The following is a 22,027-nucleotide window of genomic DNA, read 5'->3' on the forward strand; positions in this document are numbered from 1 at the left end:
GCGTCAGTTACTTTTCTTGACTTGGTTTCCGTTCCTCTAAACTGTCGGCTGTCCCCATGCAGGTAACTCCTTGCGGAGTTGCTTTCCTCTCCGCGGCTGAGGTGGCAGCGTTCAGCGCCGGCCTTCTCAGTGTATTGTTCATAACTTTGCGTTAAGATTGCTTGGGTTGCAGAATTTTAAGAAATAAAACGATATGAGTTGCTGATGTTTGAGCTAAACGCGTTGAAGCGGGTGGGTCACCCGGGGTCACAGGAGCTTCAAGGTCAGTAGTGGCCTCGGGAGAAAGGCCTCCCCGCAGAGAAGCCCCCTCGTGTCTGCTGGTAACGCGTAGGCTGGCCTCCGGGGGCGGGAGCGGGGGGAACCGGGCGGAAGCACCAAGCCCTCCGGGGCGCGAGGCGTCTGCCGCGGTTCCGCCTGGGCCCCTACAGCCCGAGGAGGGGGGTTCACAGCGACAAAGGAAAGGGGGCTCCAGAGAGGCTGCGGGAGGTCGGAGGCTGCGGCGCCCTGGCTGGGGGTCGGCGGGCTGGCAGGGAGCGGGCGGAGGGAGGGCCGCGCGCTCCGCCCCGCGCCCCGCGCCAGGTCGCCGCGTGTGCACAGTGTTGTGGGCCCGCCACGCCCCTCCCCTCCCCTCCCCTCTCCTCTCGTCCGCTCGCCTGCCGTCCGCGCCCCTCCCCTCCCCTCCTCTCTCGTCCGCTCCCCTCCCCTCCCCTCCGCTCTCCTCCCCTCCCCTCCGCTCTCCTCCCCTCCCCTCTGCGTCCCTCCTCTCCTCTCCCCTCCCCGCGCCTCCTCCCCGTCCCTCCCCTTGCCGCCGTCCCCTCCCCCGCGGCCCGGAGCGAGCGCCGCGCCAGCGCCACACTGCCCCGCCGCCGAGCGCGACGACACGCCGAACAGGTGGCCGGAGGCTGCGGCGCCGCGCGGGCACAGGCGGGCAAGCCCCGGGCCAGGCGAGGCGAGGCGAGGGCGGCGGGCCGGGCATGCGAGCCGATCTGATCCCCGGCCTCGGCCCCTAGCTTCGCGCCCGCGCCCGCGCCGCGCCCCGCGCCCCGCGCCCCGCGTACAGCCGCCCCGGCCCGGGGCGCTCCGGCCTCTCCGGCCGCGGTCACTGAGGGGCGTGGGCCGGCCCGCGGCGGCGGCGGCGGCGGCGGCGGCGGCGGCATGAAAGTGACCGTGTGCTTCGGGAGGACCCGGGTGGTCGTGCCGTGCGGGGACGGCCACATGAAAGTTTTCAACCTCATCCAGCAAGCGGTGACCCGCTACCGGAAGGCCATCGCCAAGGTGAGGGGCCGGGGGCGCAGGCGGGGGCGGGCGGCCCGGGGGGGCGGAGGAGGGGCGGAGGAGCGGGAGGAGGGAAGGCGCCGGGATCAATATGGCGCTTCCTGGAAGGGGAGGAGGAGGCGGAGGCGGGGAAAGGGAGAGCGCGGCGGCCGGCCCGGCCTGCGCCCCCCGCTCTGGCTGCGGGCCGCAAACTTCCGCGCGCCCGGGCCCGGGGCCCCGGCCCCTGCCTCGCCCTCGGGTCCCGGCCGCCGGCGCTCCGAGCCTCCCGGGGCCTCCCGGGGCCGAGCCCGAGCCGCGCCGGGGCGCGCGGAGCCGGGTTGGACGCCTGTTCCCGGCCGCGGGCTGCGGCCCCGGCTCCCCGCCCAGGCCCGCGGGCGGAGGCCGGGCGAGGGAACTTTGCTGGTGGAGCAGAGTTCGCTCCGCGCGCTGCGAGAGTGGCTGGCTGACTTGTGCCTCTGGGCCCCCGCCGGGCAGTGAGAGCCCCTGGTGCGTGCCAGGCGGGGGTCCCGGGCAGATGAGGGTGCGGCGCGGAGACCGACCCGCTCCCACTGGCTCGCGATCGTCGCTGGAGCCCAGCACCTCGGTGACCGAGAGGCAACGGAGCACGGCTCTTTGAAGGAGCACAGCCCCGAAATCGGTCACCGAATATCGAGTTTTCCTGCAGGCATGTCGCCGTTGACCTGTCTGCCACGAGCTCCATGTGGAGCCGGGGCCGCGCGCGGCCCGGGCCTGGAGTTGAGTAGCTTTCCCTTTTTCCCCGTGGAGTGATAACATTGTCTCCACTTCACTGCATTCCTGTACAATGTGTCAGAAGTGAAAAGGCATCTTGTTAAATTGTTTTATCGTCTGTGTCTGTTTGACAACAGCCCACGCCTCCCAAGTTTCTCCCCAGCACCTGAGGATATTTCCTTTGCGGCAGAGTAACGTTTGGTGGAAAGCATGTTCACTTGCAAAATTTCCTTTTTGTCCCCAATCTTGGAGTGGTTTGCATCCTGTGGGTTTGGGGGGTCGCAGGTGAGAGGGACGGTGGCTTTGGCAAGCCTGCTTGAGTGTAGACAGGGTGCTGGGGTGGCATTCTCCAAAGTCTCAGAAATTAAGAGGGGAAAAATACTTTTTACACTGTTGTTTTTAGTATAGAGAAAAATAGCATAAATTTGGCCTTTTAAAGATAATCTTGGGAACGTTTAAGAACCTGACACAATGATGGAAGATGTTGACTTTACTTAACGGCTCTAAAATGTTCTTTACAGTTGGTTGAACTCATTGAAAATCAAATAAAATTAGTGGAAATTGGACACCTGTTTATCTTGAACCACTGTCAAGGGGGAAAAACCCCTCTAAACCCATGTTTAGCATTTTAAAGCACTGTTTATGAATGACAGTTTGTGATCTAAATGTTCTATATCAATAAGTCAGGTTGCATATGTACTCAGGAAACCAACAAAATAAATCATGCAAGGAAAGAGAAATACAGTAATATATACTCTGCAGTGTGTCCAGGTTCCTGAGTAGGGAGGGATGATCGACATTTCTTTGCTTACATGCTTAATTTAAAATATACATGCTTAAAATTAGTCATTTACATGCTTAAACATTTACATGCTTAAAATTAGTCATATTTCATTATGCACACGATGCATGTTGGTCGAACAGCTTGTTTGGGAGATACAAATGTAGTTGTTTGAGTCATTTGTATGTTCCACAGAAATTCTTAAGCGTTTGCCATGTCCAAGGCATTGTTCTGGGTGCTGGACACCTGCGGGACCCACTGGCTGCTTGTGGAAATTGGACTGTGAGAGTCTAGGAAAGGGGCTGCACTGTCCTCCAAGTGAGGGCGGCCAGCCTTTGGACTTCGTGGTGCAGTGGGGAGAAGACAGGCCTCTGGGGTGTCTTCTAGATGGAGTTGAGAGGTATCGCTGAGAGATCTGGACTTTGTTTCTAGGTATCAGTGGTGGTGGTTTCACAGTGACTGGGGAGCAGGAAAGGAAGCGCAGGTTTTTGCGGCATGCCTGGGAAGGCACCCCAAGAGGAGCCCAACAGCTGAGTTGGGAAGGGCGCGCATGAGATCGATTGCTTTTTCTGGTGGAGAAAGAAGGAAGGAAGGGTGATTCTCAGAGAGTGGTGGTATTGTTGGAGTTGGAGGTAAATGACTCAGATGATTCAGGGGTTTCCAAAATTATTTAAGTTCTCTTTAAGTGCAACTCACAGTTCAGCAGGTAAGTTTTAAAATGGGCTTTGTGGTCTACAGAGTTCAGTCATTGGATCACAAGACTGTTGACTCTCAACTGTGGCAAGAGCTGGAGTTAATTCCAGGTCCATTTGTATTTTTTCCTCTTAAATGATTAGGTAATGGTTAAGATTAAACTTTAGTCACTCTTCCCATTTCTCCCACCCTGTTTAAAATGATTATGAAGCAAACACTTATTAACACTTGTTTTAACTTTTATTCTCTTATCTCTTCCTTACCCCTTACTGTTGAATAGAACAAGATAAATTTTGTATGAAGAATTGGGTAACTGGGTAGCTGTAGAGTGGTGTTTGGTTGCTAGGTGACATGTGCCATGATGAACTCCCATCTGGTGGGGAAAAATGGGGGGAGATCATGTTTATGGCTTTGTATAAAAACCAGATAAGCTGGAAAAAAAAAAAAAAGAAGAAACGAAAAAGGAAAGAGAAAGAAAGATCCCAAGCCACTAAGACATTCCCTGCAGAGAGCGTTTTGTGGTGTGATGGGGCCAATTTTTTGGCATTATACTTGAGCTGTCTTCAGGTTAAGCAAATCAGTTTTTCTGGGCAGTGGAGTGGCATGACTTAATATCAGAAATGTCCTCAATAAGCAGATTTTGAAGGCTTACACTTATTCATAGCATTTTTTTTTTTTCCAGTGAAAAAATAGTTTTCTGTTTATGATCACTGGTGGGTGAAAATGCTTTGGCTGTTCTCCATCCACCCATCCTCATCCAGACCGTCTCTAAGGAGGGTGCTCTGATAGACACTGAGGACCATGTTACATGGACTTTCTGTGTATGTGACCCTTCTGCTCCTACCTGTGGCCTGACTCATCCATGATCCCCAATGGACACAGGGTGCAGAGCACCAACTGCCGGGACTCTGTAGTGTGGTGACCTGGCTTCTCAGGGCTTTGCCGGCTCCTTCTTAATTCTGAGTGGATTGGGGCTGGCTCTGAGATTTCCCATTTTTCCTGCTGTGCATCCCAGCTCTGGTTAGGAGAAAGATAAGAAAATCTCCATGCTTTTTTTTTTTTTTAAATTGTTAATTTGTTGAAGGGCTACTGTATGCAGAATGTCATGCTCTATGAAGAGATGTAAGGCTAAATTCTCGCACTGCAGAAGAATGTAATCTGGGAGACGGTGAATGTATTAAACTATAAATTACAGTAGGCAGTGGCATTAATTAGCAACGGGGTGGTACATACAGACTGTAGTTGCTTTTGGATTTCCGAGATGGGAGTGGTTATTATGGCCTGGGGGGTTTGCCTTGGGCTTAGTAAGTGGGAAGACTGGCCTGGATTTAGGACAGTGCTTCCTAACTGGTTAGTGGGGTGACTTCCAGAAGCACCTGCCTGGCCCAGGTGGCCCAGTCTGTAGGGCTTCGGTAGGGTTCAGCCATGTGAATCTGGAGAGTTGCTGCCATTCTGAGAGGTGGGAGAGAGGCGTTGCAGGTGAGCATCAGGGCTAGTTTGGCTCCTGTGCTGCCTTCCTGTCGGATGGTGGGGCAGGACCAAGCTGAGGAGGACTGCGGACGCTGGGGCAAGACACTGTTACTTCCTGCAGTCTGATGGTCCCTGATGGAGGACTGGGGTGTTTGGGCAGGACGAGCGCTCCTCTGGGAGGACCACCAGGATTGCATCCATCCACAGAAACACTGCTGATTGCTGAGTAGTGGAGGGAGGACGGGCTAAAGGCAGAAGTGAGGGTGGGGGGGGGGTGCTGGAGCCTCTTAGCTGAGAGGCAGCTATGCTGCCCATAGCCCTCTTATGGCAGGGGGAGCTTTGGATTGGGTTTGGAGACCTAGCTGTTTTCACTGTTGAACCTTGGGCACACCAACCCTGCAGAGCCTCATTTCCTCCCCTCTAAACCGGGTTACTCCCTTGCAGGGTTCCCGGGAGTACCGAGGGGATGGTGAACGGGAAGCTCCTCAGCACTGCCTCTGGATCCCTAATGGGTTTTACTGGCTGGATGGTTTTACTGCCTGCGAGGCTTTCCCAAGCAGTCTGCTCTTCCTGTTTGGATTTTTCCTCTTTGCTTAAGAAGAAAGTGTGTAATTTAATTAAAGAATAGGTAGAAATGGTAATATTTGCCTAAGCAGCGCCACAATCAGAGGAGCAAATCTGTGTGTGTGTGTGTGTGTGTGTGTGTGTGTGTGTGTGTGTGTGTGTGTGTGTGTGTACGAGGCAGGGAACGTAAAAGTTGTGGATATTGGCTTTACCCTAGGTTGCTTTCTGGGCCTGTGGTTTTGGGGCCATTGCTTCTGTCCCTTGAGCATGGAAGAGTTATGTGAGAGTTATTTAATAGCAATTTGTTGTTATTAAAAAAAAATAACAAATTTATGGGCAGTAACTTTTGAAAATGTGCTTTCCTTTTTTTGGGGGGGAGGAGGACTGTTGATTACTAAAATCGTGTAAATCTTGGTTTTTATGACAAACCTTGTGGTTGGTGTGAGATTTCTCGTGAACAGATGGATGACTGCATGTTGTTACACATTCACGAGCTTATTGAAACTTTTAGGAAAGTAGATTGTTGCAGAATTTGAATGACCATATTTTTGAATAGTGAAACAAAATAAATCTTATTATTTCATTAACATCTTCCTGTCTTACCTTCAGAAAGGAAAAAATAAACAAACATGTCTGAAAGGCTGATCTTTCTAAAATGCAACTCTCCGTGTACTCTTCTGCTTAAGGGCCTCCACGCCCGCTTTCCCCAGAGGCCAAGTTCTGCCGCCGCAGCAGGGCCTGTCCCTTGCAGGACCCCTCTTGCCTCCAGCCTCTCCCTCCCCAGACCCCCTACCCCACCCCTACCCACTTGGCCTTGCTTGCACTTTCCTGCCTTTGCTCTGGCATTTTCTGTTTCTCCCACCTGGACCATTTGCTCACTTCCTGTCTACTCATCCCTGGAGCCTCAGCTCAGTTCAGGCTGGCCCTGCATCCCAAGGCGGCCTGAGGTTCTCCCTGCTGGGCACTTGTCTCAGGAGCTTCCCGCACTGACCTGGAGGAACGTGCTTTGCTGTGGGTGCTTCGGTGTGTTTGTTTCGGAACAGAACTGTGCCCCTTCTCCTCCAGGTGAGGTGCTTGAAGGTGATGGCCCTGCCTCGGTCTTACCTATATGGCTTGTATCTGCCACGTAGTCATCTTACAAGTTGAGTAGATACGAAGTTGAGAACAAATGCACGGCACGTATTCTCACACAAAAAGTGTACTTTTGCTTCGGAGACTGTGTAATTTTAAGGACTTTAAGGTTTGGTATGTTTGGCATATTAGCACAAAGAGATTGTAATTGAAACTCAGATTTAGTGTGATTTTGGAGTATCTGAAAGTTATTCTTTTGTGTCGGCCGTTTTCAGGGAGTTTGGTCCCTTTTTCAGACTGAGCAGATCGATGGTCCTAGGGTTTGCATTGGGCCCGGTTCAAGGCAGGTGGTCAGGGCAGTGCGGGAACCTGGCCCCGAAACACACCTATGCTGGGTCTGGCGCTTCTAAAACTGTCGGTTGGGATCCATGGGTAAGTTCCAGGAGTAAACAGAAATGTTTAGGATCTGAGATTCACAGGGAGAGTCTGGCGATGGGAGGTGCTTCTTGGCTCATGGTGAACACTGGTGAATTGGGTGCAGACGTAAGGTTCAAAGCCCCATTTGCACAGAATCTCCACCTGTCCTTTGAGGCTTGTACCTCCCTGTAGAGTTGGATGCAGGCGGGTGATGGCAAACATTTGAAAGATGAACAGAGCCCTCTGCATTTTCTCAAAGATGGAAAGAAATATGTACAGTTGATCCAGGAAGGTGCTTTCCACAAGTGGAGGTGCTTTTCCACGGGCTGGAGGTGGGTGGCTAGGCCCACACAGGGGGCTTTCCTCCTGCTCGGCCACTCACGCAGCAGTCCTAGCTGCCACCAAGGTCAATGGCAGTAGAGCAGGGGCTCGGGAAATTTATACATTTTACTGATTTGGGGTATCTTTTCTGTTTTACATGGAAAATAGAAAAATCTTTATGAAAAGAAATGCAGAGTTCTGTGAACATAGTAGAAAGGTGATTATTTTTTGTCTTTTAGTCATTATTTTATCCTGTTGAAAATTTTTTTCCATTTGGAAGGATTATGTAAAAATGCCTTTCCTTCATGGCTCTGTGTCTGACCTGCCATCTTCATGTGGTTCTTGTCGTTAAATATTACTTTTGTTTATTCTTTTTGCCTCCATCATCTCATATTGGAACTTAGAAATAAAATTTCCAGCTTCATTCCAAGTGACTTGAAACGTGAATTATTTAATTTTTTTCTCTCAGTAATAGCTCATACACACATACACACACGAGAAACGAAAACACATGTCTACACAAAAAACACGTACATGAATGTTCATGGCAACATTATTCGTAACAGCCGAAAAACAGAACAAGCCAAGTGTTCAACTGAACAAAATGTGGTATATCCATACATTAGAATATTATTAAGCCGTAAAAATGAAGTTAGGATACATGCCTCGCTGTAGATGCACCTTGCAAACATTATTCTATGTGAAGGAAGCCAGTCATAAAGACCCACATATTGTATGAGTCCATATATACGGAATGACCAAAGTAGGCAAATCTATAGATAAAGTAGAGTAGTGGTCGCCAGCGCTTGGGGGTTGAGGGTAATGGTGAGTGACTCTTTATGGGGATGGGGTTGGTCTTTGGGGTGATGAAAATGTTCTAAATTTAGATAGTGGTAATGGTTGTATGCCTCTGTGAATATACTAAACATCATTGAATTGTACACTTTAAATGGGTGAATTTTATGGAATACTGTTGTGTCTCAGTAAAGATGTTAAAAAAATAGACTACGTAAGCCACTATGAACAAAGCTCCATTTTTATGTATTTTATAGTTCTGAGAGTCCCATAACACATGGGACTTCTCTGTGTTTTTCTGTGTCAGAGATACTCAAAAACCTCAAATGAAGACTGGCTATTTTTAGGAGTTTTCCATACAATGTGTGAACCTGCTTTCTCAAGCCTGCCTACTTTCTCCTGGTGCTGTCTGCTAAGCCCCTGACTGCTGAGCTCCGAGTCCCCTGGTCCCCCCTTTAAAGGCTTCACCAACTAACCGTTCACCTGCTCTGCCTTGTTCTCCCTCGGCCAGAGATTCCTTCCTCCCCAGCTCCCCAGCTGCCCTGGCCATTGGTTCGGATGCCCTAAGATGTCCGTTGTGGAAGAGCTTCTCCAGTTTTTGGTTTGGGACAGTAGTTTGGAGCTTTGGCAAATCTCACAAGCTCTGTGAGCGCCAGTTTTCCCATCTTCATCTTCTCATATTCAGAAGTTCTGGGCTGGACTCTGATGTCTGTTTCCCGGTGACAGCCACCCCGAGTCTGCGTGGTTGGTTGTCTGCCTGTGGGACCATGAGGCGTGAGTGCTGTGCAGTGGCTTTTCAGAGGCGCAGACAGGGTAGATCTCTACTCCATCCACTCTCCCTGTGAGAATGTTTTGCTTCCCTTACTTTGAAATGATGGGCTTGGCCCCCAGGTCAAACATATACTGTTTGAAAGTTAGTATGTATTTCGCCTGGACTGTCCCTCAGAATTCCTTACTGTCCCAAGATAAGTATCTTTTAAAATAAAATTACATGATCAGAGGTAACTTAATAAGACTATTCATTTTGTGAAGCGAAACTAAATGTATGCTTCTGCATGGTTCTAAATGGTATTTCTATGGTGGTATAAATTTAAGTGGTTTTAGAGATGACAGGTCAATATTATTCCCACTTTTAATGTTCTTTAATATACAGAAACAGTAAGACTTAATTTTTCGGAACCCAGATTTATTTTTTTCTGGTGTATAGTTTTTCTCGTTATTGTATTACATCCCTGTATGATAAGGCTTCTGTTTCTGAAAAGGCCTCTTTGAGATATTCTACGATAAAAATCAATGTTTCCTTCTCAGTGTTTATTTCAGAAAACAAGTCACTGTATATCAAAAACCTAAAATTGCTGAATACTGAAAATATGTGGTATTAACAGGTGAAAAACACAAAAAAGAGAATGCCATTTCTGTGTAAGTGGTTGATATGAGAATGGGTGTTTTTGTTCTAGTTCTTTTTAAGTATACAGTAAAAACTGGGAAAGTTTTTTCATGTTCGTGTTTTAATATTTTTCTAAATCTAATATTGAATCCAGAATTAAAAAGCCATTTCCCAGTGACCACACAAAGGCATTTTAGATGTATCATTTGTAATTCTGAAATCCAGTGTGCGAAGTCATATGTGAATAATAGTTAGCCAGGTTCCTGCCCAGCAGGGTTATACTCTAACCTGAGATTCTCTCATCCCAGCCAGCAGCACCTGCAGAAGAAGGAGGTGGAATGTGCAGGATATTGGTTCCTGGTGTACCACCGCACAGGATATGACTAATCACAAATCCATGAAAGTTGAGTGTAGGATTTGGAATCTTTACCACTTTGTTAGAGATCTGGAAAAAACCTTTCAGACAAATCAAGAGGATCTCTAAGTGAAAATGCCTCATTTGGATTGATAACTCTTTAGACAACTGCATCTGGAAGATGGTGGCGTTTCAGCATTTGTACTGCCTGAGGAATATGAAATGAGGCATATTTTCAATTATAAAGGCACATACTATCAGGGATATTTTTTCCAAGGAAACCTGGAAAGCTGATAAAACCCTGAACTTTTCATGGTGGAGTCAGTTTTATCTTTTGTATTTTATGACCCACTTGTTAAAAACACAGCTGTTTGCAAAAACACAATTAGCTGGAAGTGGAAAGTTTGGTGGTGGGTGTTTTTTTCCTCCTAGGAGGCAGGCACATCAGTGTGACACACTCTGGGCCAGGATTCAGAAGAGCAGATTGCATCATTTGTGTGTCTGAGAGCGAGAACGGCAACTTCTGTAAGCCCAGGATCCTTGGCTTCTAATACCACGTGCTTCATGGGATTGTTGTGAGGGTATGAAGAGAGAATGTAAAAAAGCATTGTAGGAAGTAAAACGGAGTAAAGGTGAACTGTACTGTTCTTTCGTTTTTGCTAAGAACGGTTGCCAGTGACTAAGGCTCACTTGAGTAAATGCTTCTAAATTGTTTCTTCTCATCCTCCTTAGAATTGCTCTAGATGTGGGAAATTGAATGTTTGGTAAAAAAAAGTTCTCCCTTAAAAAAGTCTCGAAAACTTCCTTCTGCAGCTTGAGGAATAAAATCCCAGTGACTTGATTTAGATGCTCCAAAGATGTCCATAGTGGAAGAGCTTTTCTAGTTTTTGGTTTTGGCCACAGTAGTTTTGAACTTTGGCAAGTCCCACCAGCTCTGTGAGCCTTAATTTTCTCATCTGTAATTTGGGAATGTTTTCTTTTGTTGGCAGTAATGAAGATCAGGGGATTTAATGTAGATAATCCCCCTGCCATATTATAGACTCTTAGTCGATTTTAGATCCTTTTCTTTGTCTCAGGTTTTACACATAGATTAGGCACACTTTTCATGGCTAATTCATAAAGTCAGCTTGATTTTTATTTGATGTATGATACCAGTTGTCATTTTTCAAGATTTGTTAAAGAGTTACTACGTTCTTCATAAACGTACTAGAGAAATTCCAGTTTTAGTATTTATTAATAAATCGGTTGGAAATAAGGAAAAAGAATGTTCTGATAACGCAGTAGTTAAAGCTGATTCTTTCACAGATCAAGAAGTGTGTTTGTCTATCTTAACTGTGTTGCTTTTTCTACTACTAGCCCTTGTTATTTTCTAAAATAATTGTGGCTGCCATACTGCTAGATGAATGGAGATTATGGAAAATTTCTTTGCTGTATTTACAATATTTTAAAAGGCATTGGTTACACATTTTTCCATTAAAAAATGTTTTGAAACTTGGAAAGAGTAAAACTAGAAATTGTCTATACTATTGATATTTATAAAATGTACAGATGTTTTAAAGACCTTTAGCTTTTAATTACTAGTTGTAGTTCTGAGAATACCTTGGCGCTCATCTGAGTTATAAAATAAAATGGGAAAGTTGACATTTTTTTTTTAAATTTAATTTAATTTATTTTTTTATACAGCAGGTTCTTATTAGTTATCCATTTTATACATATTAGTGTATATATGTCAATCCCAATCTCCCAATTCATCACACCACCACCTGAAAGTCGACATTTTTTGACCCCTCTAATCCTTTATTATATAGGCCTCTATAATTCACGTGCCCATTTCTTTGGATAACAGAGATAAATGGATCACACTTCTTTACTCCTCTGGATCTTTAAGATGGTGATTCTGGGCAGCTACATCAGCAGTCAGTGAACATAGAGCATCTTTTGCTTGGGTAGGTAGTTGTAAGGGTTGGCAGATAGATGCGACTTGTAATACCTTAGTTCAGCTAAAGGCACCCTTTGCCAGTCACCTGAAGACTGCACCCAAGGAGAATTGACCTATTTATCATCCTGAACCCAGGAGTGGTATCCAGGAGGCTTGCTCTGGGTGTGGCCGTACTACTCTGTCAGTCTTGCCAAGTCATCACAACTCAGCTGGCTTTGTGCTCAAGGGGACCACCTCTTCTCATATACCTCTTCCCCACCACAATATTGAGAGTCGTCTTCCTCTCTGAGGACTTTAAGCCTCTCATTAATTAAAGGAACGCTTCCTCCCTCTCTGCCTATGTTCGTAGGGAAGTTGCTAGGTAGTGATTAAAACCATAAAGCTTATCTAGTTGTGCAACATCCATATTTTGACTTTGATCCCTTCCCGTATTTGTTTGTAAACACCGTGTCATGTGAATGCATTTGAAATCCAAAGCTTTTGTTTCAAATACAGGACATGAAAAACAGATACAGCGGCATGGGACATTGGAATTTATACACATCTTTTCCATTCACAATTTCCTGTGTTTTTGTGCTTTGTAATGAAAGTGATGAATGGTGCTTTCAAAACCTTTCCAGAATACCCCAGCATTTTATAACAAAACTGTAGAGAGGTAACTCTGGGAGAGTCCCCCCCCCACCCCAGCTTTATTGAAGTATAATTGACAAATAAAATTGTAGCATATTTAAAGCGTATACCATGATTTGATACATGTATATGTTGTGCAGACTTTCCCCGCCATCGAGTTAACTAACACATCCATCACCTCGCATATTTCTTTCTTTATGCTTGCTGAGAACATTTAAGTTTTACTCTTTTACCTGGGAGAGTTTTAGACAGATCTGCTTTGATAGGTGGTTGGCGTGGGATTTTAATCTAAAGCAGAGGAGTTTTTGGTCCTGGGCTGTTTTTCCACCTACGAGGAGGGAGGCTGCTTCCTCTATAGATTCAGGGGAGTAGTATTTTGAGGTCAGTCTTTGCTTTTGGTGTCAATAAGCTTTTTAGGTCAGGATGGATGATCGAAAGCTCTTGCACAAGAGATGCTGTATCAAGGGCATTATTTATCTGCCTATCAGGTTGGAGAGCTGCTGAGAAAGTACCTTTAACAGTGATCCCCATCACGTCTTCGCAGTCCTAATTCACTGAGGAGTTTCCGACAGGCAGGAGGGGAACCAGGACACAATGGTCCTGGTTCTATCAGGAAATAGAAGCAGTGATACCCTTATTATCAAGAGTCATGGTTAGCGCTTTGGGACATTTTGTGCATCAGGCCCTAAGTGCTGGGCTCGTGCTCCCAGTGTATTCCTTAATCCCTTGGAGTGGTAGTGATGCAACTCCGAGTTTATGGGTGAGGACGCTTGGGCTAAAATGGATTAAGAAAGTGGCAAAAAATTGTACATCTGATGTGACCCCTCTGGCTGGAGAGTCAGTGCTGTCCCAGAAGAAAGAGTAAACAGTGCCCATCAGAGAAGACAGGTTGTTTTCTGACCTGGGTTTCCTTGAGTGGCTCACGCGCTTAAGGAAGAAGTGCGCCTTCAGGATGACAGAGTCAGTTGGGTCAAGGAGGCTCCTGTGTGCTTGGCGAGATGTCGAAGCCCCTTGCTGCTCAGGTATGGTCTGTGGACCAGCAACACTGGCTTTGCTTGGAAGCTTGTTAGAATCATGGATCATGGATCATGATGGATCATGGATCATGATGGATCCATGGATCATGGATTCATCATGGAGAATCATGGATCCCATCCCAGACTCTCTCAGAATCTGCATTTTGGCCAGATCCCCAGATGGTTCCAGAGCAGTTGCCCTCAACCCTGGCTGCAGGGTTTTAAGAACCAGATGCCCAGGCTCCCCACGAGCCACGGGAATCAGATCTCCAGGCCGAGGTGGATACTTATGTTGCTACGAAGCTCCTTGGGTGTCCTCTGTGCCGCCAGGGTGGAGAACCTCTGGTTTAGAGCAGCCTCCAGGCCTTTTGGGGTTGTTGTGTTATGTGACCTGGAACCTGCCGCCTTGTAGCTGTGCGTGGAAATTTCCAGAACACAAGTTGAGAGGATCAGCCATCTTGTTCACAGGCTGGTCACTTAAGTGACAATGGCCCAATCTGTACATTTTCATTTCTTTTGAAGTCACTCACTTCTTTTTTTTTTTATTTTTATTTTATATTGGAGTATAGTTGATTAACAATGTTGTGTTAGTTTCCAGGTGTACAGCAAAGTGATTCAGTTATTTGTATACAAGCATCTGTTCTTTTTCAAAATGAAGTCACTCACTTTAATGACTGTTAATTTTTGAGTTTTATTTGTGGACACAGTTGACAGCACCCATATTATGTATTCCTTAGGTTTTAGCCGTTAACTCTTATGGATATCTAGTCTGAGTTTAATAACATAAATGAGTTAAAGGGTCCAGGAGGAGCCGTAAAAAGACAGCACGTGGGATAGAAATGCGGCGGGAAAGGAAAGGTCATATGGAGTAAAATATGCGAGTTTTGGTGTGAGTCACATGATGTCCTCTGGGTGCCTGTGATGTGTAGAGACAGGGCAGCTAAGATTTTTGGTTTTGGGTAAAGCAGGCTGTGAGCAGTGGACTGAATGCTCGTTTTGCTGGAGTCCCTTTTCAAGCTTGTTTGTGGCTGAGCCTCCTGTGGAGGAGAGAAGGCGTGCTTCACCAGGCCAGCGGGGCGTCCCTCTCACACACTTCCACACTCAGCTTGTTGGAATATTCCCGTCGAACAGTCCCCATCCCCACACCAGAGAGTGAGGGCAAACGTGTCTCTGGCCCGAGGCCTCGGGAACCTGAACATGGGTCAGAGGATGTGCCTGCCCGGATCCGTTTTATTAGCTTCGACACGGCATGATTGTTTTTGTTTTTCCTGGCATCAGGGCTCGTTATACCCTACATTTTTATACGTTTCCTCTGTTACTCGAAGTAGGGAAAAGAGGACAGATGACCAGCTGTCATTCTTCTTTTTTTAAAAATTTATTTAATTAATTTATTTTTGGCCGCGTTGCGTCTTCGTTGCTGCGCGCAGGCTTGCTCTAGTTGCGGCGAGCAGGGGCTACTCTTCATTGCGGTGCACGGGCTTCTCATTGCGGCGGCTTCTCTTGTTGTGGAGCACAGGCTCTAGGCACGCGAGCTCAGTAGTTGTGGCGCACAGGGTTAGTTGCTCCGCGGCATGTGGGATCTTCCCGGACCAGGGCTCGAACCCGTGTCTCCTGCATTGGCAGGCGGATTCTTAACCACTGTGCCACCAGGGGAGCACCCAGCTGTCATTCTTCACATGAAATTTGCCAACCGACCTTCATTTGGATCATTTGCACGTGGGGCTGAGCTCCCGTGTTGCGGTGCAGGGAAGACCCAGCACAGGGCTCACTGGCAAGAGGTGATTAAGACATGACATCATTTCCTCAAGGGAGCTTTCAGAGCTGCAAAGTGCAGTTCTTGGTAATAACATTTAAAACATTGTCTTCAAAGATGCTGCAGCTATAAGAACTTACCAGTACTGAATTTTACAGACCTGTTAGAAATTACTTTAGTTAAAGGCGTAATGTGTCTGGGAGCCGTGCCCACGTGAGAATGTTTTTCTTATTTAGCAGTTTCAAATAGCACTTAACCATAGTTAGTTAGTAAAAATGTTGCTTGAAAATTTGTTTGTCTAGGTATTGCTGCTTAACAAACCACCCAGAACTTCATGACTTAAATCAACAACTAATTATGTCTCATGATTTAGTGGGTCAGGGTTTGGGCAGGGCTCAGCCCAATGGTTCTTCTGCTTCACTTGGGGTTACTCAGGGGTACTCAGCTGGCAGGTGATCTGGTCTGGGGGGACCTAGATGGTTGCATTCACGTGTCTGGTGCTGGTGGGGGTGGTAGAAGCTTGGGGTTCGCTGGGACTGTTGACCAGAGCATCGTGTCGTTTCGTCTCCAGCATGGAGGGCTCAGGGCTCTTGGAGTCAGGAGAGGAAGCTGTCACTCTCTAAAGACCTAGACCTGGACGCCAGCACAGAATCATTATCCCTGTCTTCTGTGTGCCAAACCGGTCACTAAGCAGCCCAGACTCCTGGGCAGGGGATTCTGGCTGCACTTCTCAAAGCCAGGAGTGTCCAGGAACTTGTGACCATCTTTATTCTGCTGTCCGTGTAGGGGTGTGTGTGTGTGTGTGTGTGTGTGTGTGTGTGTGTGTTGCATGTAACATCAAACATTTAGTCTTTTTATTGTTTTGTGGCATGTTTTAAAATTCTCTTTTTCTTGATCTGGGCACAGTAATAAAATGTATGTCCTGAACCTTCAAGGCTGAAAACCTAAGAAGTAGTTGGAGTTCCTACTTCATGAGTCCAAAGACCTGACGGCTTTTCCAGGCTATACTGCAGAAAGAGATAATGATAATAACACCTTAGGTTTATGTGGCATCTTCTCTAAGAGGTTCAGAGTGGCTGGGCCACTCATGATTCCTTTACTGGCATGTCCTGTGAGATAAATTAGCCATATACCCTCAAGTTCATGTGCCGATGAGGAAATGAAGTAATTCCATCAGTCTGCTAATGAACAGTATTCAGAATGCAGCTCTTCCAATGTTCTGCATACTGATTAGAACTTGAGTATGAGTTTACCTTTCTTAGATAGGATTCTGGAAAATGGTGGAGACTGACTTTTGAACAACTGGTAATATTTTGAATTATATGCTGTTTGCTAAACAGCGTCATGTTTAAAAAAGAGGTAGTTATTTTTCTAACGTGGACTTTTTGGGGGTGGAAGCTTATGGGTGTTGCGTCACGGGGGTGTTTCATCATGAGTTAAATTCTCTGTGCTCAGCAGAGACAGGCAGAGAGTAGATGGGGTGAAAGTGGCTGCCCCCACTGTGCCACCAGGGAAGTCCCTATTACATGTTCTATTACTTGTGAATAATTAGAAGAGGATGCACTTTTAAGAGACCATACGCTGATACCATCGAGAAGGATTTCTTGCATGTTCCTTCTGCAGTGTGGTGCTGGTTCCAGCAGCCCATCTCCACGCGGAATCCGTGGTGCTGTCCGCCCTCCCCTGCTGACAGCCGTGGCTTGACACGCTGGATTTACTGCGCTCAGATGTCACCGTAAAGATTATGGGTGGATATGCACGTTCCAGGGGGTGGGTGACTTTTCCATAAAGTGGATAAAGGAGGGGGAAGTGTGTCCTTTGTGGAAAAACAGGGTACTTGGAAACTGCACGGCAACTATGACTAAAGCTGGAGTTAATTAAGAAACACTCCTCTGGCAGCAAGGAGCCACTTTTTTTTTAAAGATAATTAAACCTGAATGAATATTAAGATGTGTCTTTTTGCATTTGCTTTGCTCTGAGGAGTGGAGTCTGTGCAGCACTGATAGTGGGAGAACAGGTGCTGCTGTATTAATGACAAGTTTTGAATCGTGTGAGCTGGGTATTTGAAATGTTCATCTTCCCTTACTTGGGAGAATTGGCAAGACCTTCTGGACTCCGTTCTGTCATCACCGATCTCTTCAGCCTAGCGTTGGGCAGAGCAGGAGGTCCATGCAGAGTGAGTGGTGCATAGGCACCTTCCTCGAGGCTGAGCTTCCGTCCTGATGGATCGGGGTATTTAGGTGATGGGTCAGGGGCAGTTAGATGGTGGATGGGTCAGGGGCAGTTAGACGAAGCTGCCAAAGCAGGAGGTGAAGGAGCAGTCCACGTGTAGCCCAGGGCAGCTTGGATCTGCTGCCCTTGAGTGAGTCTCGGTCAGGTCAGTGTGCCAGCTCCCTGGGAGGTGCCGAGGGCCCCTGACGGGGTGAGGTGAAGGATGAAATGTGCTGACCCGTCCCTCATTCCTATCTCTTCCCGAGAAGGCTGGAGCCCCGCTGGGCTCCTGGCCCACCTTCCCGAGGAGGGTGCCGGCCCCTGTCCCTGCTCCGGGACGCAGCCCGCAGTGGGCTTGGGGCCTCGGGGGCTCAGGGGCTTGGTGGGCGTTGGTTTGGGGTGTCAGGGCCGCCCAGGCTGAGCTCAGGGTACTCTGGCCTGGCAGGTGGTCTCCTGCGTGACAGCTGCTCACTCAGAGGTGCAGGAGACTGCAGAGTGACAGTGTCTGTGTGGCTGGATTTAGGAATGGTCATCAAGGAAAAAAGTCGTGTTTTGTATTTTGTGCTGTGTAACTGAACCGAGGAAGAGCGTGTTAGAGGTGAGTTAGGCCCTCAGTTTGCTTTCTTTCTCCCAGTGGGATGATTTTCTGTTTTATGATGCTCTCAAACTATCAACCACAGTGTGTGCGTCTGTGTGTGGCCTGTGTCCAAGTGTGTCCGTGGATCTGTGAGCACCACGTATGTGTGTCCGCGCGGGAGGCTGGGATGGAGGGTGGTAACTGCACTGAGTGCTCTATTGAAAGACTCGGGACTTAGTTTACAGTCCTAGGCTGGCTTTTGGTGTCTCCCAGGGAGTAAAAGAAATGCAGTCAGTTTTTGTATGGTTCATTAAATCTTTAAAAATCCATTTATACTGGGGTACATTGCTGGAATATTTAGAAACCAATTTACAGAAAGCTTCGTTTTTTTTCAGTTTGTTTGTATTAACTCAGCTATAACTTGATTTTTCCTGTTTCATTTCCAAACTTCTCATTTACGTACAAGTGCTGCATTGCGTGAACGCTGGTTCTGCACAGGGCGGAGCCTCTGAGGCCCCTCTCTGCCACTCAGCTAGCTCATCTGCGTGGGTGCTCTGTGCTCTCGCCTGTGAAGTAATTTCAGCATCTTTTCCCCCCTTGTTTATGCATCCCCATCACTACTGTGTCTGGCTCCTTGGGGATCTGACTGATTGGTAAACTAGTGCTGGCAGAGGAAGTGGAAGACAATGCACAAGTGTTTTATTTAAACAAACACTCTACAATTTATTTTATTGGATTTCGGCCTTTGAATGAGAACACCACAAGTAATCCTATTACAGTCTAGAAACTGCTTACTCACACCAGATTACAGGCTTCAGAGTGTGTTGCTGTGCCTTTGGAAGCACCTAAGTCTTTAATAAATGAGGCAATTTCCAGATTCATCAATAATTAACCAGGAATATGACAAGTTTTATCCCAACCCAAGCTGCAGAGTGTTGGAGACAATCTGCCTCTGCAGATGAAATCTCTCTGTAGCTCATGGTTCAGCATCTGGGAACGCAGGATTCTTCCTCAGAGGTGCTGGTTTGAGCTGGTGTGATGAATGTTTTCTTGAAAAATGTTAAGCATTAATTGTTTACAAGAGCATAGATACTTATTATAGGGAATTTGGAATATACAGATGATTTTGTAGAACATCATAAGTCACCTACAGTCTCGCCAGAATAATCTAAAATTTGAGTATTTCTTTTCAGTCTGAATTTCTGTGTGTGTGTGTGTGTGTGTGTGTGTATGTAAATACAGATGCTTTTTAAAAATAGTTGAAATCATGATGTATGATTGTTCCTACTTCGTTTACTTGCTATGTTCACATTTTTCCATATCTTTTTTTTTTTGGCCACACTGTGTGGCATGCAGGATCTTAGTTTCCTGACTAGGGATCGAACCCATGCCCCCTGCAGTGGCAGTGCGGAGTCTTAACCACTGGACCGCCAGGGAAGTCCTTCCCCTGTCTTTTAAAAATGGTCATAATGAATTTTAAAGGCTATATAGTATTTCATTGTGTGGATATATACATATTTATCTAACTATTTGCCTAGTGTTAGAAATTCGTTGCCCTATTTTTCACCATTTAAAAATATTGTAACAATCAGCGCATAAAATTTGGCCTGTGGTTTGGATTATTTATTTAAATTAGGTGTATAGTTTTTGTGGGGTAGGAAGTCATAAACCTTTTTAAGGCTCTCAGTTTATGTATTTTGCCAGTTTGCTCTCCAGAAGTTGTGCCAGTGCACACATGGCCAGCCTGGGAGGTTCTTCCTGCCTCTCCCAGGGAGACCTCCTGGGTCAGTGAGTGACACGCTCACACTCACAGCTGTGGGCCCCTGGGCCCAGGAATGAGGTCTGCAGCCTCATTTTGATCGTCTGTTAGCTGGGCTGTAATACCTGCACCTTCTCTTTGAAGATTGAATGAGAGACACGTAGGTAAAGGGTGTGTCCATGAGCTTGTCCACTGTCGGCATCTGGTGCTTGGTCGTTGTGGAGGAGGTGACTGATCTTATGTGCAGGGTTTAGATTCTTCCATGTTACTGGAGCGGGGCAGTGGCTTGGGAGATGAGAGGTAACCACAGCAACTCGTCCCCCACTTTCAGGGAGACACACAAAGTGCTTCTCCGACCTGGGATTCTGTGTAAAACAGTTTGACAATCAATGTTTCGTATTAAAAAAATGAAACAAACCAAAGCAGCTTTTTCTCCTGAGGATGCTATGTGAGTGGAATGCAAAGGTGTCCTTGTGTGTAGATAATTCCCTGCCCTTCCACACGGCCCCCCTGCGGTGCTTAGTCAGTGCGCGTCTGGTGCCCCTCTGCCCTGTACTTTGGGTGTGGGATGACATTTTCTACAACTTTCCTGCTAGCCTGACTGGGTTATGGCTGTGAAGTGTGTCTTTTCTCCACTTTAAGACTTACACGTTTCCTTTGCCTCTGTGGTCTTCAAGGATTCCTTCTATCTTGCCTGAGATACAAAAATGCCAAGTATCTGCACCATTGTTCATCCTGCTGCTTACCTGCTCCCAGACCTTACTTAGATCAGTTGTAAAGCACATCTGGTCTTAGCAGTTCCCTGACAATTGTTATCTACCCACTCACCTTCTCATTGAGGTGAGTTATCTGAGCAACACTCCGTCTTCTGTTCAGATTCTGCTGCTGGAATTATAAATGTTTCGTCCGTTTCTTTTGAGTGTGTCACGTCTCCCCATGATATGTGAAGAACGTGTCCTTGTTACTGTTGCGTTTGGAGTAGTCTGTACCGCTTCAGTACTCTTCATATGAACTGGGTTTTATCTTTGTATTCTTGAGGTATGTAACAGATTTATAAGGATTTGTGTTAAGTTTCCTAGGATTGCAAAAGTTGGGAAAGACCCAGTAGTTTTTCAGTTACTTGACTCTGAGATGGATGTGGTGCTAGTTTTTAGAATAACTGCTTTTGAGAACTTTTTAGAAGCCTTGCAGCTGTGTGTCCCACTTTTGGGTGTTTGAACCCCCTGAAATAATGATGCACAGTAGTCACTTTTTCACTGCAGTCTGCGTGACATCTTTGAACTTCTGAAAACAAATCTACGCGTACATATTGGAAAAGAAATAGACATAGGACCCTAAAGCCCATTTTTAAGCTTTTAATACGGCAGTGAGTGTCAGAAATGGGTAGATTTTAGGTGGATCTTTCAGGCGTGTTATTTGAATGGGGTTGGATTGGTGCGTGGCTGTTCTGCGCCGTCAGACACTGACAGGCGCCTCTTTCCTTTATAATCCCCAGATGTAACGGGATGCCTCTGTAGTTACTTCCAAGTGCCATTCATAAAACTGCTGGCCAGTCCTCCCGGGTGGCAGTGGCGGTTGCAGTGCCTTTCAGACTGTCAGAGGACGTCTGCCATCCCCTCGTAGCCCACTTGCCCTTCCCTTGCGAGGCTCACACCACTCAGACCAGTGGGGTGTTGTTTGTTGCCTTGGGCTCTTCCAGCATCGAATGCTCTGCCGTCGCTTGGCCACGTTCAGTCAGTGATTACGGGTCAGAGCTATGGCCAGAAACAAAAATGGTTGCCAGGAAGAGTCAGTTGGATTATCCCAAGCTGCTATCGGAGTATGGATTTCACAGTGCAGAATTAAGGAAATAAGGAGAAACCTGTTAAACATCATGGATTTAGTTGTCTGGGGTCTCAGAACATAACTACGTGATACTTGTGCAAGGTTTTAGAGACTGAGGTCATTTGAGATTTGAAAAACCATTCATTTTTAAAAGGATAAAATCATTCTTCTTTTGTGTATTTAAGTAAAAATGTAACCTAACATCCCAGGTAGCTTTGCTCTGTGGACTGAAAGATTAACAGCATTTTTATGAAGCTCTAGCCATTATCTTCTAGTATGAAACACTTTAATATTCCTATAAATGAATTTAAATAAATTCCAGTGTCCACTTTAACCATTTCCAGCAGTTCAAGGCAGCGAGGAAGCTTAGTTGGTGATTGGATTTCTGGCACCAGCTTTTCAAAGAGGACATTGATGTGAAGATTGAGAGGAATGAATACTAGGAATTATTACTATTGTA

General features: G+C 46.7%; 1 protein-coding gene across 15 annotated transcripts in view; it reads left to right on the forward strand.

Annotated features, from left to right (window-relative positions):
* The first annotated feature begins 857 nt into the window (after positions 1-857).
* The window catches only part of PARD3 (par-3 family cell polarity regulator), a 634,176-nt gene continuing 613,006 nt past the window's right edge, over positions 858-22,027 (forward strand). For all 15 annotated transcript variants that reach the window (XM_082847455.1, XM_082847464.1, XM_082847462.1 and 12 more), the window contains exon 1: positions 858-1,275. In XM_082847455.1, the coding sequence (XP_082703581.1) occupies positions 1,156-1,275 (120 nt within the window). In that variant the 5' untranslated portion in view covers positions 858-1,155. The remainder of the gene's footprint in view (positions 1,276-22,027) is intronic.

Source organism: Leucopleurus acutus (assembly GCF_964270905.1).
Source record: "Leucopleurus acutus genome assembly, chromosome: 1".
Taxonomy (NCBI): Eukaryota; Metazoa; Chordata; class Mammalia; order Artiodactyla; family Delphinidae; genus Leucopleurus; species Leucopleurus acutus.